Source organism: Suncus etruscus, chromosome 11, assembly GCF_024139225.1.
Source record: "Suncus etruscus isolate mSunEtr1 chromosome 11, mSunEtr1.pri.cur, whole genome shotgun sequence".
Taxonomy (NCBI): Eukaryota; Metazoa; Chordata; class Mammalia; order Eulipotyphla; family Soricidae; genus Suncus; species Suncus etruscus.
In genome coordinates, this window is record NC_064858.1 from 105,149,272 (window position 1) to 105,165,118 (window position 15,847).

At 44.8% G+C, this 15,847-nt stretch overlaps 1 protein-coding gene across 1 annotated transcript in view; it reads right to left on the reverse strand.

Moving 5' to 3' along the window:
• Positions 1-5,176, reverse strand: part of SLC6A13 (solute carrier family 6 member 13) — a 53,973-nt gene extending 48,797 nt beyond the window's left edge. The window contains exons 1-2 of the mRNA XM_049783215.1: positions 5,054-5,176; positions 1,791-1,994 (exon numbers count right to left, since the gene is read on the reverse strand). Coding sequence (XP_049639172.1) covers positions 1,791-1,994; positions 5,054-5,093 — 244 coding nt within the window. The 5' untranslated portion in view covers positions 5,094-5,176. The remainder of the gene's footprint in view (positions 1-1,790; positions 1,995-5,053) is intronic.
• Positions 5,177-15,847: the final 10,671 nt, after the last annotated feature.

Below are 15,847 nucleotides of genomic sequence, written 5' to 3' on the forward strand. Positions count from 1 at the left end.
AAAAGTTGTTTGTTTGTTTGTTTGTTCGTTTGGTTGGTTGGTTGGTTGGTTGGTTTAGGGTTGCACTTAGTGATGCTCCGGGGTCACCGGAAATGACAAATGATGGGCTTGGGGATCGATCATATGGGATACTGGCAATCAAATCCAGGTTGGTGTCTTGCACCAAAGCCATAATAGAACAGGGAGGGCATTTGCTTTGCACAAAGCTGGTCTAGATCCTAGCCTCAGCCTCCCATATACTGTCCTAAGCCTGCCCGGAGTTGTCCCTGAACACAGAGCCAGGAGTAAGCACTGAGCACACTGCTGCGTGTAGCCCCAAAACAAAAACAAAAAAAGAAGGCTAGATCTTACTTTAAGATACTTCCAAGCCCTGCATCCCATGCAATTATTTCTCCCATAGTCCTGGAGAGATAATACAAAGGTCCAGGTACTTGCCTTACCTGAAGCTGACAGCTGCCCATATTCAATTTCTAGCACCACATAGGGTCCTCTGAGGGCTTAAAGTAAGCCCTGAGCACTGCCAGTGTGACCAAACCTGCCCCCCCCCCACACACACACACACCACTTCCCTGGGTCTTTTTTCCTGGCTACCTTCCTCTGCACACTATAGTCCACGCTGCTGTCTCACCTCCAAACCAGTCATGGGATCCCCAACTCCTAAGAGCTTCCTATGGACTAGACCAACCTGACCAGACCCTTGAGTACTCTGGGACTCCTCACAGAGCTTGGGGATCCCTAACAGTAAGTGGAGAGGCAACAACCTCCACTGTTGAGGCTACAGGGAGAAGCCCCCAAAAAAGGCCTAGAAAAAACAGTTTGTGTCCATGTGGGCACCCTCTCCTCAGAGGCTGCTCAAAAGCAATGCTCCTGGGGTTGGAACAATAGCATAGCCGGTAGGGCTCTTGCCTTGCACACGGCTGATCCAGAATCAATCCCTGGCATCCCATATGATCCCCATGAGCCCGCCAGGAGTGATTCCTGAGCGCAAGGCTAGGAATAACCCCTTAGCACCATCAGGTATGGCTCAAAATCAAACAAAAAGAAAAAAGAAAAAGAGCGTCTGGTGCCAAAGGCAATGATCCTAGTGGGGGTTGTGGGTTGTGGAATGCCAGGGAATGCCATGGTGTCATCCAGGGACTGGGATTAGAGAAGTCTTAAGTCCACAGGGCAGGCCCCAGAGAAATAGCACAATGGTAGGGAGTTTGCCTTGCACGTGCCCAACCTGGGGCAGACCCAGGTTCAATTCCTGGTATCCCATATGGTCCCCCAAACCTGCCTAGGGGGATTTCTGAGTGCAGAGCTAGGTGTAACCCCTGAACACTGCCAGGCATGACCTGCCCAAAAAAATAAAGAAAAAGAAAAGGACCACAGGGCAGTCTGGTGTCAGAGATGGGTCAGATAACTACCATTTATTAATCTCTTTCCATCCATTCCCTCTAAGACATACAACCATCATGAAAAAAAGACATGACTATCTCCATGGAGAGCAATGGAGACCCTGGTGAACTGATATCATGCGTCTAAGATTCCATGGTCTAAGTCTCATCACTGAATCCCAGCTCTAACCCGCATGGCTCTAAGCTGCCACTCACAATTCTACACACCCGGCTTTGGCAGAAAGAGCCCTGGGCATGTGATGGAATCTATGTCTGCTTCCTGCCATGTCCTTAATGACACTTAAGGGTCCTTCCATCTCCACAGCTTCATGTCTCTGGGATTCCCCCAGAGGGGTCTGCAGGAGATGAAGCCCCTCCTTCCGAGGCTGGGTGCGATGGCACAGTGGCTCTCACCTCCCCCGTTTTTGTAGCAGAGATAGGGAAACCTCCAGACGTTGCCTAAGCCGATGATCTCCCCCGCCACTGACAGCACAAACTCCATCTTGTTGTTCCAGTGCCCCCGTTCCAGGGTACCATCTTCCGCCTTTTCCAGGACTGGGTACACTGGCTTTGTCTCTCCATTACTGGTTGTTCCCGAGATCCTGCTATCCATCCCACCTGGAAAACAAGCAGGGGCTCTGTTACAGTGGAAGGCTCAGAGGGGGATCCTTCTGCAAATTCCTAAAGGAATAGATGAGCCCAAGGGGTAGCTCTCTTCCCCTTTGTCAATAGATAGTCCCTCTTAGCAGCCCATATAAGGAAAGACTGGGTGACAGATTCAAAGAATCTAGATTTGTGAAGAATATAGCTTGCTTTGATGAAGGCAGGGGCACTGGACTACAGAGACAACCCTATTGGCTGTATGAACATGGGGGCCTTGTCCATGTTCTCCCTACAATACCTAGCCTTGCCCATATTAGCACCTGGGGAGTAGGGAACAGTTGAAAGAAAATGGGTTTTATAGATTCTAAAAGCTACAAAGTCCCTTCCTGGAATTTGATTTGAATAAATCATTGTTTATGGGTGAAGATTTGACAGAACGATGTCAAGAAATGCGAAAGTGTTGAAATGTCCAAAATGGTAATTAGGAGGCTGGATTAATAGTACAGCATGTAGGGCACTCGCCTTGCAGATAGCTGACCTGGGTTTGATTCCCAGAACACCATCAGGTCTCCCAAACTCACCAGGAGTGATCTCTGAGTGCAAAGCCAGGAGTAACTCCTGAGCACCACCGGGTATGGTCCAAAAGTGGGGAAAAGGTCAGGTCCTATTATTTGCGTATCACTGGAAATGACCTCCAGGCTCTGACTACACCCTGAAAAGTCTCCTCCAAAGAAAACTTGTCTTAGAGAAACACGTGTAATGAAATGAAAAGGTGCTCACAATTTATGAGAGAAATTTGGAGCTGGAGTAATAGTACAGAAGGCAGGGCATTTGCCTTTCATGCAGCAAACCTGGGTTCAACCCCCAGCTCCCTATATGGTCCCCTGAGTCTGCCAGAAGTGATCCCTGAGAACAGAGCCAGGAGTAAGCCCTAAGCACTGCCAGGTGTGGACACTCCCTCCCTACCCCCGCACCCACACATACACAAAAACATATGAGTGAAAATATAAATGAAACAGCATATACAAAATGAGTACATTTAAAAACACTCTAAAATATTTAAATGTATTGAGAGTTTAGGACACCCACTCAAACATTTTCCTCCAGTGGCTGGATTATAGGGGCTTAATTTTGTATTTTTTTCACATGCTCATTAAAAAGTATGTTTTATTTTTATAAGATAAACAAATAAAGCCAATTTAACTTTTTTGATGTTTTATTGTTGATTCTGTTTTGGTTTGGTTTGGTTTTGGTTCTTTTACTCCTAGATTTGAGCACAGCTAAGAAATCACTCCTGGTGGGGATACCATATATATACCATATAGGGTCCCTGGGATCAAACTCGGGTCAGTTGCATACAAGGCAAATGTCCTTCCACTTGTACCATCTTTCCAGTACCATCTCCTTTACCCTTAAAAAATCTTTTAAAGAGGGCCCGGAGAGATAGCACAGCGGCGTTTGCCTTGCAAGCAGCCAATCCAGGACCAAAGGTGGTTGGTTCGAATCCCGGTGTCCCATATGGTCCCCCATGCCTGCCAGGAGCTACTTCTGAGCAGACGGCCAGGAGTAACCCCTGAGCACTGCCAGGTGTGGCCCAAAAACCAAAAAAAAAAAAAAAAAAAAAATCTTTTAAAGAATTAAAGAAGCAGAGTGCAACCAGCATGGATGAGTTGCTCTTTCCTTCACTTCATCTTTCTAAAATCAAAATAAAAGAACCATAAGCTGTGGGCTCTTTTTCTTTGGAGAGGTGACAAATAATGGAGTCTGAGACACTAGACAACATTAATAAGGATCTACAATCCTCAACTTGACCCTTTTAGGAATTCCCTGCTTGTGTTAAGGACATGATGGCTTATATTTAGTGGGCAACTGTTATGGGCTAGCACATCACCTACATGGATTTTATTAATGCCCCCCCAGTGCCCTCTGGTAGATTAGCAATATTTCCTTGACTTATAAAAAGTAAACTGCATCTTCCATACCTTCCACAATGGGACAGCTCTGCAGACTGTCAAATGAGCGAGCAAATGGCATAGCCAGGATCTGAGTTCACACTGCCCCTGCTCTTCAGTTACATCAGTTGCCCGTGTTTTCTATCATGTCTGATGGAATCCTCTTTAATGACTCTCCCTGGACTCTTAACAAAAATTCCTGGTGTTCTGCCTCCTCCATGGGCTACTTGAAGGATTTGGAAAGTTAGAAAGTCAGGGAATGGTAGAGTTTTTCATTTCTTTGATAAATTAGAAAATGGGTCCCCAAAGATTGGGGGAGAACTCTATGGAAAAGTCTAAGCAACTGGTTCCCAAGATTTCTCTGTTCTTTTGAAAAGGCTGTTGAGCCTCTTAAGTAGTTCTGGGCTGTCCTGTACCATTAAATGGATGATGACAGAATGTCATTATTTTCCAGTGACAGAATGTCACTAGCCTTCACTTCTTCATCCTTCCAGATCCTAAACGAAAGGTTGGCCCTTCTCCAGGGTCCCCTAAGCTCATAGGTGTACTTGTAAAGTCAAACAAGTTGGGAGTCCAAATCTTTGCTTTGTGCTTTCACTACCTGTCTTCAGGAACATTCATTTGATGGCACTCAGCCTCAATTTTCTCATGCTAAAGTACTTAGCAGGAAGAAAGAATTGAAGAGCTTGTAGGTAGATGCGAGAGAGTTAGTCATGAAAACACTCACTAGAGCAACAGACACTCAATGTTTTATTTCCATCCAATCCTGTCCAAGTATTTATGTTCTTTCCATCATTCAAGCTTATCTCCTTTAACAGAAAAGAAAGCGTTTATGTTCTTGGAATTTACCCAAAAGTCTTTTGCTCTTGGGTTCTCTTCTTCCGGATCACATTGTCACACTAATCCAACACCACTGGACTTTCAGAAAGTCAAGCATAATCTTTGTGTGCAAGAAAACTCAAGAAACATTCTTCTCTTACCAAAGGATCTGCAACAAAATTCCTTGATTCTAAGTCCTATGGTTGACCCCAATGTGTCTCTGAGTCCCAGAGTCAAGAAGAAAGAAAAGGAAAGAGGGTGGGGTAAGAGGAAGAGAGAGAGAGAGATTAAAATGTCACCAACCTGAAGTTGCCTGAGGTCCAGTGGGGAGAAGAACAATCATCTAAGGGGCAGGGAAAGGTGCTGGCTATTTCAAGTGTGGTTCCAACTCCTCAGCTGTACTTGTAATTCTAAACTTGGCCCAGCCCACATTCCGCTCTTCCGTTCTTTGGCCTGTCCCCTCCTCTGGAGTCCCCTCCCCTGGGCACCAGACAGCCCTATCCACTTGAGTGATTCCACAGCCCAGAAGCTGGGAGCCTGTACACCCTGTTAGGTCAGGCCAGCTGCTAGGAAGCTCGTGGGGAGCTCTTTCTTCCCTGGAGGACATATATCTTTGTCTTGGAGATTTTGGGAGTCCTGCCTTCGCTCCTTTCTGAATTCAGTCCAAATGCTACTATAGAGGTGTCGCTTGATGGGCTGGGGGGGGGGGGCTCTTTAAAGTTTATTTATTGGAAAGAATAATGATTTAAAACATAGACAGTTTCCCAAACTCAGAACGTTAGAAAACCTTTCAAACACAACACACACACACACACACACACACACACACACACACACCTAAATGAGTTAAAAAAAAAAGTCCAACCAGGCATCCGCTAAATGGTTAAGAGTTATATTTGAACAGTTGGGTTGAAGGAGCAGGAGATAATATAAGGGACTTTGCTCAGTTCTGCATTTTTCTCTTCCTTATTGTGTGGTTTTCAATAATGGGCTAGGATTGACTTGTCCTTAATCTTATGGTGTTGTTTTTTTTTTTTCAATAAATAAGGGAAAGGACATGCCAAGCTTCTAAGCCCAACCCAGAAGCAGCGTCATAAGGAGGAATCAGGAGAAGCTGAAGGAGGGAATCAAGGGCTTCGTTTTAGGGCTGGAACAAACAGGAGTGGAGGAGGAAAGGGGAGAAGAAAGAAAGGTTCCTTCACCAGCAGAGCCACTTCCGTTATGGCTGACCACAATTCAGCTCCAACGGCTCAGCCAGTGAAGCCTGAGGGCCTTGTGGTTGTATCCCGCTTTGATGCTTTTCCAGGCCGTGCCCTGGAGCCAAATATCTTTTGTGCTTTCTATAAAAAGGGAAGAAAAGGAGCTGGAGTGGCTAGGGCACTTGCCTTGCATGTTGTCAGCCCAGGTTTGATCCTTGGCATCCCTTAAGATACTCCAGAACTGGGGCCGGAGAGATAGCATGGAGGAAAGGTGTTTGCCTTTCATGCAGAAGGTCATTGGTTCAAATCCCAGCATCCCATATGGTCCCCCGTGCCTGCAAGGAGCAATTTCTGAGCATGGAGCCAGGAGTAACCCCTGAGCACTGCCGGGTGTGACCCAAAACACACACACACACACACACACACACACACACACACACACACACAGATACTCCAGAACTATCAGGAATGATTTCTGAGCCCAGAGCCAGGAATAATCCCTGCATATTGCCAGACATGGCCCAAAATTTAAAAAAAAAATTTTTTTTCCCTAAATAAAAGGGAAAACTAAGGTCAGAGAGATAGATCAGGTCTTAACCTTTGTCTTGCTGAGGCACATGATCCCCCAACACCATTGGGAGAAGCCTTTGGCCCCCAAGCATCAGCTGCTGTGACTCAACACCCCAAAATGTAAGAAAATAGAGAAAAGGGAAAAATAGACCTTCTTACTTGGGAAGGTTGTAAACAGGGGGACCATAGGGACCAGTAGAAGTTCTGACACAGAGCTTGCCCTTACACTCTATCAACGTCTTGCTCCTCATAAAGTATTTGATGGGGCCAGAGATAGTGCAGCATAAAGGATGCTTGCCCTGTAAGTGACCCACCTGAGTTCCCATCCCCAGAACCCCACAAGGTCTGCCAAGTCCCACCAGGAGTGATCCCTCAGCACAAAGTCAGAAGTCAGCCCTGAGTACTGCCAGGTATGCCCCCCGCCCAATAAACAAACTAAAATTATTTGTTGTGAGCAGGGAAGTTTGGGGAAGGCAATGGGATTGAGAGCCTCCCACCTTCCCCTCAGCGCTCACCTCCACCCCTCCAGCAAAATTGCACTGTAAACTGAGTCAGGAGGGCCAGGGAGGAGGGAGGAAGGAGCCTGAAGAATTGAAAGGGGTGACAGAGAAGGAAGCAAAGCAGAAGCAGAAACCCCAGCAGGGGCCGGGAAGCAACATGATCAGTACTTGGGGGATCCCCAGAGTCTTCTGGCTTCAGCAACTGGGGTGAATTATGTAAATGAGGAGGAGAGCACAATCAAGGCATGCAGGAAGTCCAGGTTCAATCTCCAGAACCCCATGGTCTCCCAAACATGGCTGCGAATAAGCACAGAGCCAGGAACAACCTCTGAGCACCACCAGATATGGCTTGACCTTCCCCCTCCAAAACAAACAAAAAGACCCGATAAATGAAGTTCACTGAGAAATGAAATTCTGTATTCTGGGAATGCAAGAATGCAGAAAGCAGTGTTGGCCAAGTTGAACAGCCCCTCCAGGCAAATAGTTTCCTGGAAAGTTGGGGAGTCATTGAGATCATGATTAACATGATCCTGTTATCATGATTAACATGATAACATTAGGGAATATGTGCTTTACTGGTTGATAGATAGATAGATAGATAGATAGATAGATAGATAGATAGATAGATAGATAGATAGATAGATAGATAGATAGATAGATAGGTAGGTAGGTAGGTAGGTAGGTAGGTAGGTAGGTAGATAGATAGATAGATAGATAGATAGATAGATAGATAGATAGATAGATAGATAGATAGATAGATAGATAGATAGATAGATAGATAGATAGATAGATAGATAGATAGTTGATAGATAGATAGATAGATAGATAGATAGATAGATAGATAGATAGATAGATAGATAGATAGATAGATAGATAGATAGATATTTGGTTTTTTGGTCACACCTGGTGATGCTCAGTGGTTACTCCTGCCTATGCACTCAGAAATCGCTCCTGGCTTGGGGGACCATATGGGATACTGGGGATAGAACCCATCAAAGCTCAAAGACTGTTCTCACTGTCCTTTATTTGGAAACCTTATTGTGTTTCTTTAGACACTACACTTGAGTGGGACCCTTTCGTGTTTGTCCTTCTCCCTTTGACTCACTTCACTCCAATTTCCTCCTTGGTAACATTTGCTTTGTCATAACCACTGCCATGTTACCATTTTGAGGTTCTTTCATGTCTCTCCAAATCCTTATCCTTTATCCAAGTGAGCATGAATGCAGTAGAAGGTCTTTGGCTCTAGGAATCCTTACAAAACTTTGAAAATAGAAGTTTGAGAATGAAAGCCAGTGTCAACTCTTCCCTGGTCCCTGTTTGGAGGTGAACAGGTTCAGAAAGAACAGGCTTGGCATTCAGCTAATCCAGGATGGACAGTGGCTCAATGCCCAGTATCCTATGCCTGCCAGGAGCCACTTCTGAGCACAGAGCCAGGAATAAACCCTGAGAGCAACAGGATGTGACCCCCCCCCCCAAAAAAAAGGAAGGAAGGGAGGAAGGAAGGAAGGAAGGAAGGAAGGAAGGAAGGAAGGAAGGAAGGAAGGAAGGAAGGAAGGAAGGAAGGAAGGAAGGAAGGAAGGAAGGAAGGAAGGAAGGAAGGAAGGAAGGAAGGAAAACCAGAATTGAATCTTTCTCAGTTGCCATATTCCTTTGACCTTCTGGGCAGAGTCCAGAAACCTGGAGGATGCTCAGAGCTGGTGCACACGCCTAATTTTTGGAGAGCTTTATCACTCAATAAAGAATAAACAGGGGCCGGAGAGATAGCATGGAGGTAAGGCGTTTGACTTTCATGCAGAAGGTTGGTGGTTCTATTCCCGGCATCCCATATGGTCCCCTGAACCTGCCAGGGCAATTTCTGAGCATAGAGCCAGGAGTAATCCCTGAGCATTTCCGGGTGTGACCCAAAAACCAAAAAAGAAAAGAAAAGAAACCTGGAGGAGGGCCTCAAGCAATAGCACAGCAGGAAGGGATGTTATCTTACACGCTGCTGACCCAGGTTCAATTTCTGGCGTTTCATATGGTCCCCCAAGTCTCCCGTGAGTAATTTCTGAGCACAGAGCCAGGAGTAACCCCTGGGCACTGCCAGTGTGGCGAAAACAAAACAAAACAAAAACTGGAGGAGACGATGAATACTAGATTCCACAGTCAAGAATTCTATCTCAGGGCTGGTGGGATAGAAAAATGAGAAAGACACTTGCCTTACATCCATCTTATCTGGCTTAGATTCTTGACATTGCAAGAGTCCCCGAAACACTGCAAGATGTGATCCCTGAACACAGACCTCAGGTGTGACCCAAAACCAAAATAAAGCAAACAAAAAGAGAGGCTGAGCTATAGGATAGCTGATAAGGTGCTACCATTGCATGCATGTCTAGGTTTGAACCCTGGCACCCCATAGGGTCCCCTAAACACCACTACAGCACAGATGTGGTCCAACAATCCCCTCTCAAGAGAAAAAAGAGTCAGTGGAGGCCAGAGCAATAGCACAGTGGGTAGGATATTTATTTTGCATGCTAACAACCCAGGTTCAATCCTCGGCATCCCACCTGGTTCCCTGCACTTGACCAGGAGTGATCCCTGAAAAGAGAGCCAGAAGTAACCCCTGAGCCACACCTGGGCCTCACCTAGCGGCTCTCAGGGGTTATTCCTGACTCAGAAATCGCTCCTGGCAGGCTTGAGGGACCATATGCGATGCCAGAAATCAAACCCAGGTTGGTCTGGGTTGGCCATGTATAAGGCAAATGCCCTACCATTATGCTATCTCTCCGGCACCTAAAAATAAAATAAAATTTAAAAAATGACTTTGAACTCAGAGACTACAGTTGTTTAAAACTCATTTGAGATTTGTGAATAAGGACAACATAACAGTTATGCTCCCCAAACCAGATGTCTGAAGCAAAGTGAATCCTGGAGAAAACAATCCAAAGAGAGCTTAGTATTTATAAACCTGACCCTGGGTATGTTTAAATTCCCATATGACATGGTACACATATACACCAGTTATTGTGCTTTCTGCTTTGTTTTGTCTTTATCTCGACTAGTTGTAGAACAAAAGCAAATAAATGCGGGGAAAAAAACATGCACATTTCTGAGCAAGTTCATTTTCGACATGAGTGTAGGCTAGTGGAGAAAGTGGTGGGTTCCTCTCCCTTGGAGAGCTTTGAATTAACAGGCCTCATTCCGTTTAACCACAGGGGTGAGGGATGGTTGACCTGCTGATCTCTTTAAAAATCACACTGAAAGGAAAGACCCAGGCAAGTGGGATAAATGAAAACAACAAGTGATCACATGCTAAGACTAAAGTGATTTCAGCAACAAAAGAAATAATGATAGTATGGAATGGCAACCTCAAGAATAGAATCCATTCATGATTTAATGAGAACATGAATAATCAACTAAACAAAGAAATGGAGAAGAAAGAGTTCTTTCATCCAAATACGCTTTTACTCAGTAAGAGAAAAAGGGAATCACCATTAGATATAAACCACTAGAATAAGCACAGCCAAGACTGTAATGGCTACTGAAATGAGTGGGTGAGAGTTTGAAGAGGAGCAATAGCAAAATATCTCTCCAAGGGGTCAAGTTAAGCAGGTAGGAGACTTGCCTCACACATCACTGACTGGGGTTAGATCCCCAGCATCCCATATGGTCCTCGTGCAAGCACTGCCAGGAGTAATTTCTTTGTGCACAGCCAGGAGTAACCCCTGAGCATTGCTTCACTAGGTGTGGCTGCCCAAAAGATAAGCATCTCCCCCAAGACATAGTTTAAGATTAACTAGGAAGGGAAAGATATGTATTTCACAGTAGAGAAAGAAGACAGAATCCAAGGGTCCGAGCAATGGCACAAGCAGTAAGGCGTCTGCCTTGCCCATGCTAGGCTAGGACAGACTGCGGTTCAATCCCCCCCCAACATTCCAGATGGTCCCCCAAGCCAGGAGCGATTTCTGAGCTCAGAGCCAGGAGTAACCTCTGAGCGTCACTGGGTATGGCCCAAAAAGCAAAAGAAAAAAAAGGATGGCAATGTCACCAATATCCACAATATCGATATGACAGGAATGTGACCAAGCACATTCCCCCCCTCCCAAAAAGTCAACTTCACGAGCTGCATGGGTTGATGTATGTACTAAGAAGGACACAGTATGGCTGTGGTATAATTATCAAAAATGCAACTCGATCTTCAGAAAACATAAGACAAACAAAAAGTTAGGTACATTGCACACACACACACACACACACACACACACACACACACAAACACATGAAGATGAAGAAAACATAACTTCTATGTATTTTAATGTAATAAAATGGTGAGAAAATGCTGCTATTACTAAAACCTTTTATCATATCCAAAGAATATTAATCAAATCAAATCTGAAGAGTTTCTAATCATCCTCCTAACTATTCTGTCTGTAACTCAAAGAAGGAAAAGCAGACTTTTTGCTTTGATTCCAGAAAGCTACCGGTTGCACTTTTTCAGTTGTTTCCAAAATTTTTTTAACCTCAACTTCCCTCATTTTTTTTTGTCTAATTCTCAAAGTGCAAAGAGGGAGCTCACAATATTTATGGAGCTAGCTTCAGCAAGAAGTTTTTGACTGATCGGGTTATGAATGAATGGGGAAATTATTGTTGTTGTTGTTGTTGTTTTGGGCCACACCTGGCAGTGTTTAGGTGTTACTCCTGGCTCTGTGCTCAGAAATCTCTCCTGGCAGACTTAAGGGACCAAGTGGGATGCTGGGAATGAAACTCAGAGCTGTCCTGGGTCGGCCGCATGCAAGGCAAACACCCTACTGTTCTGCATCTCTCTGGGCCTGGAGAAACTTCTTTGTTTTGAGCCACATCTGGCGGTGCTCAGGGCTTACTCAGGGTTGAATACTCAGGGATCACTCCTGGTGGGGTTCAGGGGACTAGAGGATGCTGGGGGTGGAACCCGGGTGAGCTGCGTGCCAAGCAAGTATCTCCTGTTGCTTTACTATGGCTCCAGTTCCATGAATGGAGAAATTCTTAACACAGCTCTCAGAGACCTAACACACTCGCGTTCCATAGTCCCCAACAAAAGCAATTGTAGTCTTTTACCCCAAACACTTTGGAACCCCATTGCAGGTGTTTCTTTGTGAGGGGCAAGAAACTATATTGATTACTTAGATGACTGATAAGTCAACTGATAAGCCAAAATCCTTCTTCATCTCTTACTGCCAATGACTTTCCAGTTTAGAGAGGAAGAGGGACTGAACCTGAGCAATAGCTCATCTGATAGGGAACTTGCCTTGCCCACCCAGGGTTTGATCCCCAGCATCTCGTATGGTACCCAGAGCAATACCGGGAATAAACCCTGAGTACAAAGCCAGACCCAAAAAACTAGATCGTTTTCTGCCCTGGCTTCTCCAAGCAAGAAACAAAGAGGAAGACTCCATTAGACTGTGCTCTGTCTGCAAGCAGGAGCTAAAGATAGGCAGAAAATAAACATGTTCGGGTCATTACTCTGCAACCAGAACCCTGCACACAAATCAACCAAAGAGGCCACTCACTTAGAAGGTTCTGGATTGCTAGAATGAATTTATGATGAGAATTTTTTGCATTAGGTGACTTTCTAGAGAGTTCAAGAAATGGAACCCTGTCCTGGATTGTAGGCTTGGAAAAAGGCAAGGATAATTTAATGAGATTTATTTTTCATTCTCTTTATTGTAATGTGGAGAGTTGGGGGTCTCCCAAGTGATTTTTAGAAGGAGGCCCAGGGGACATTTCCAGTGATTCTTAGAAGTTAATTTCGAAGATTAGAGGGTCTTGCAGTACCCAGGATTATTACCTTGGTCACCTAGTGGTGCTTGGAGACTTTCAGGACTGCACCCGGATAGACTCAGGGAATATGTGATACTGGGGATTGAGCCCTGGTTGGCCACACAGGAGACATTTGCTGTAACTTCCTTACTATTTCTCCATTACCTATTATTGGGTTTGGGTGGGAGTGGGGAAGTTAAGAAGCAGGATTTAGGAGTAGGAGTTACTGTACAATGAGTAGGTTGCTTGTTTTGCATGCAGTCAGCATGCAGATCACCCAGATTTAATCTCTGGCATCCCACCAGGAGTAATTCCTGAGTGTCGATCCAGGAATAAGCCCTGAGCACCACCAGGTGTGGCACCCCAAAGAAAAGTAGGGTGATTGTGGTGGAGGTGCTGAGTGCTGGGATGAGGAGCAGGGATAAATTGAGGGACAGAGTGAGAGGGCAGCTCTAAGTATGAAGTTTGGTAGGAAGGAACCCTGGATTTGATTCCCAGCCTTATGCTATCCTACAGCACAGCTAGGTGCAAGCCCCTATGCACTGCAAGGTCTGGTCTATCAATGTTCAAAAATAAATAAATAAATAAGATAAAAAATCAGAATCAAAGCAATAATACAACATATAGCTGCTTGCCTTTCACATGGCCCACCCTGAGTTCGATACCCAACACCCCATATGTTCCCTCAAATGCACCAGAAGTGGTCCCTGAGTGCAGAGTCAGGAGTGACCTCTGAAAAACACTGTGTGTGACCCTCCCCCAAAATCTTTATTTTTGTTTCTTTGGCTACATCCAGTATGCCCAGTGGTTTTTTACTCCTGGCTCTGCACTCAGGAATTGCTCCCTGGCGGTGCTCAGGGGACCTGGCTATGGGATGCCAGGGATTGAACTCAGGTTAGCTGCATATAGGCAAGCACCCTATCTGCACATTATTGCCCCAGGGCCCCCATTTTTTAATTAAAAAAATAAAATTACATGACTGATGTTCAGCATCCAATCCTAAATATTTTGATTTCACTTACTCCAGGATGGTGTGGGATATGGAGCTGCTTATCTGTTTCATTTTGTTTTATGTTTCAATTTCCTGGCATCTAGAGTCGCTCATCTCTGGGCCCCCTTCTTCCCTTGCTGTGGTTCTCTTCTTGCCAATTCTTCAAGGAAGATGTACTATAACTGGTCTTCTCATTGAAACTCTTATTTGGAAAGCCACTCTTAGCCTTGGACTTTCCAAGACAAACAATCGCAGATCCTTTTATCTCCCCCCAGATTTCCCATTTCTTACCCCCACCTACTGTTTTTATGACTCTCTAGGAGATTCTTCCCGTCCTTGTGTGGTTGAGCATCCAAAACTTCCTTGAGGCTCCTGTGGAGGCCTGGCTGGAGGTATGTTTGCTTCTCTAATGGCCTTGCATTGCTGACCTGATTATTTCTTTTATGCACTGGGTCTTCTGCAATGCAGAAACTTAATCACACCTAACAGATAAGAGTCCTGGGTCTACAGAAGTGACGGTAGAACTGGGTCAATGGCTTTCCACAGAAGGTGACCAATGAAAGAAAAAAATGGCCTTAATAAGAGGGCAAGTTTTGGGAATTCTATAAGAGCAAATTTCAGTCAATGAAAAAAAAATGGATCACTTGGAAGAGAGAGAGAAGTCCGGAAGTCAGTTCTGGTTACTATTCAGATTCTGCCACAGGACCATAAGTAATCCAGTTCATCTTTCTAAGCTTCCATTTTCCATATGCAATGTTTGTCTTGCTAGTGATGCAGGAGTGATGACGCTGAGTCTCTATGTTAAAGAACCACAATTTGCAGATTCCTGAATAAAGACGCTCAGGCTCAGATTCAAAAGGTAAAAAAGTTTATTGGAAAGTAAAGGAGAAAGGTAAAAGGAAAATGATTTGATACTGGGGAAGGAAGACAGAAAGGAAGAAGGAAAGGAGAGAAGGAGGAAGAGAAGGAAGGAAGGAAGGAAGGAAGGAAGGAAGGAAGGAAGGAAGGAAGGAAGGAAGGAAGGAAGGAAGGAAGGAAGGAAGGAAGGAAGGAAGGGAGGGAGGGAGGGAGGGAGGGAGGGAGGGAGGGAGGGAGGGAGGAGGAGGGAGGGAGGGGATGGAGGAAGAAGGGAGGAAGGAAGGAAGGAAGGAAGAGAGAAAGCGAAAGGAAGGAAGAAAGAAAGGAAGGAAGGAAGGAAGGAAGGAAGGAAGAAAGAAAGAAAAAAAGAAAGAAAGAAAGAAAGAAAGAAAGAAAGAAGAAAGAAAGAAAGAAAGAAAGAAAGAAAGAAAGAAAGAAGAAAGAAAGAAAGAAAGAAAGAAAGAAAGAAAGAAAGAAAGAAAGAAAGAAAGAAAGAAAGAAAGAAAGAAAGAAAGAAAGAAAGAAAGAAAGAAAGAAAGAAAGAAAGAAGAAAGAAAGAAAGAAAGAAAGAAAGAAAGAAAGAAAGAAAGAAAGAAAGAAAGAAAGAGAAAGAAAGAAAGAAAAGAAAGAAAGAAAGGAAGAAGAAGAAAGAAGAGAAAGAAAGAAAGAAAGAAAGAAAGAAAGAAAGAAAGAAAGAAAGAAAGAAAGAAAGTAAGAAAGAAAGAAAGAAAGAAAGAAAGAAAGAAAGAAAGAAAGAAAGAAAGAAAGAAAGAAAGAAAGAAAGAAAGAAAGAAAGAAGAAAGAAAGAAAGAAAGAAAGAAAGAAAGAAAGAGAAAGAAAGAAAGAAAGAAAGAAAGAAAGAAAAAGAAGCTACAGAGGAGAGAGCTGGGCCTGGAGACGCCACACGCCAGGAGTTGATCCCTTGCACTGGTATGTGGTGAGCACTGGGCTGGACAGGTAGCCAAAGAATCCCCGGACTGCCAGTCCAGGTGCCCAGATTCCCCCATGCCAGAATGGTCTTCATGGCCTGATCTGGTAACCTGGGTCTTAGGAGATGGGGTGGGGTGGAGCAAAACTTCGCCACTATCCATTCATTCACAAGCTACAGAGGTGAGAGCTGGGCCTGGAGACGCCACATGCCAGCAGTTGGTCCCTTGCGTTGGTATGTGGTGGGCACTGGGCTGGACAGGTAGCCAAAGAACCC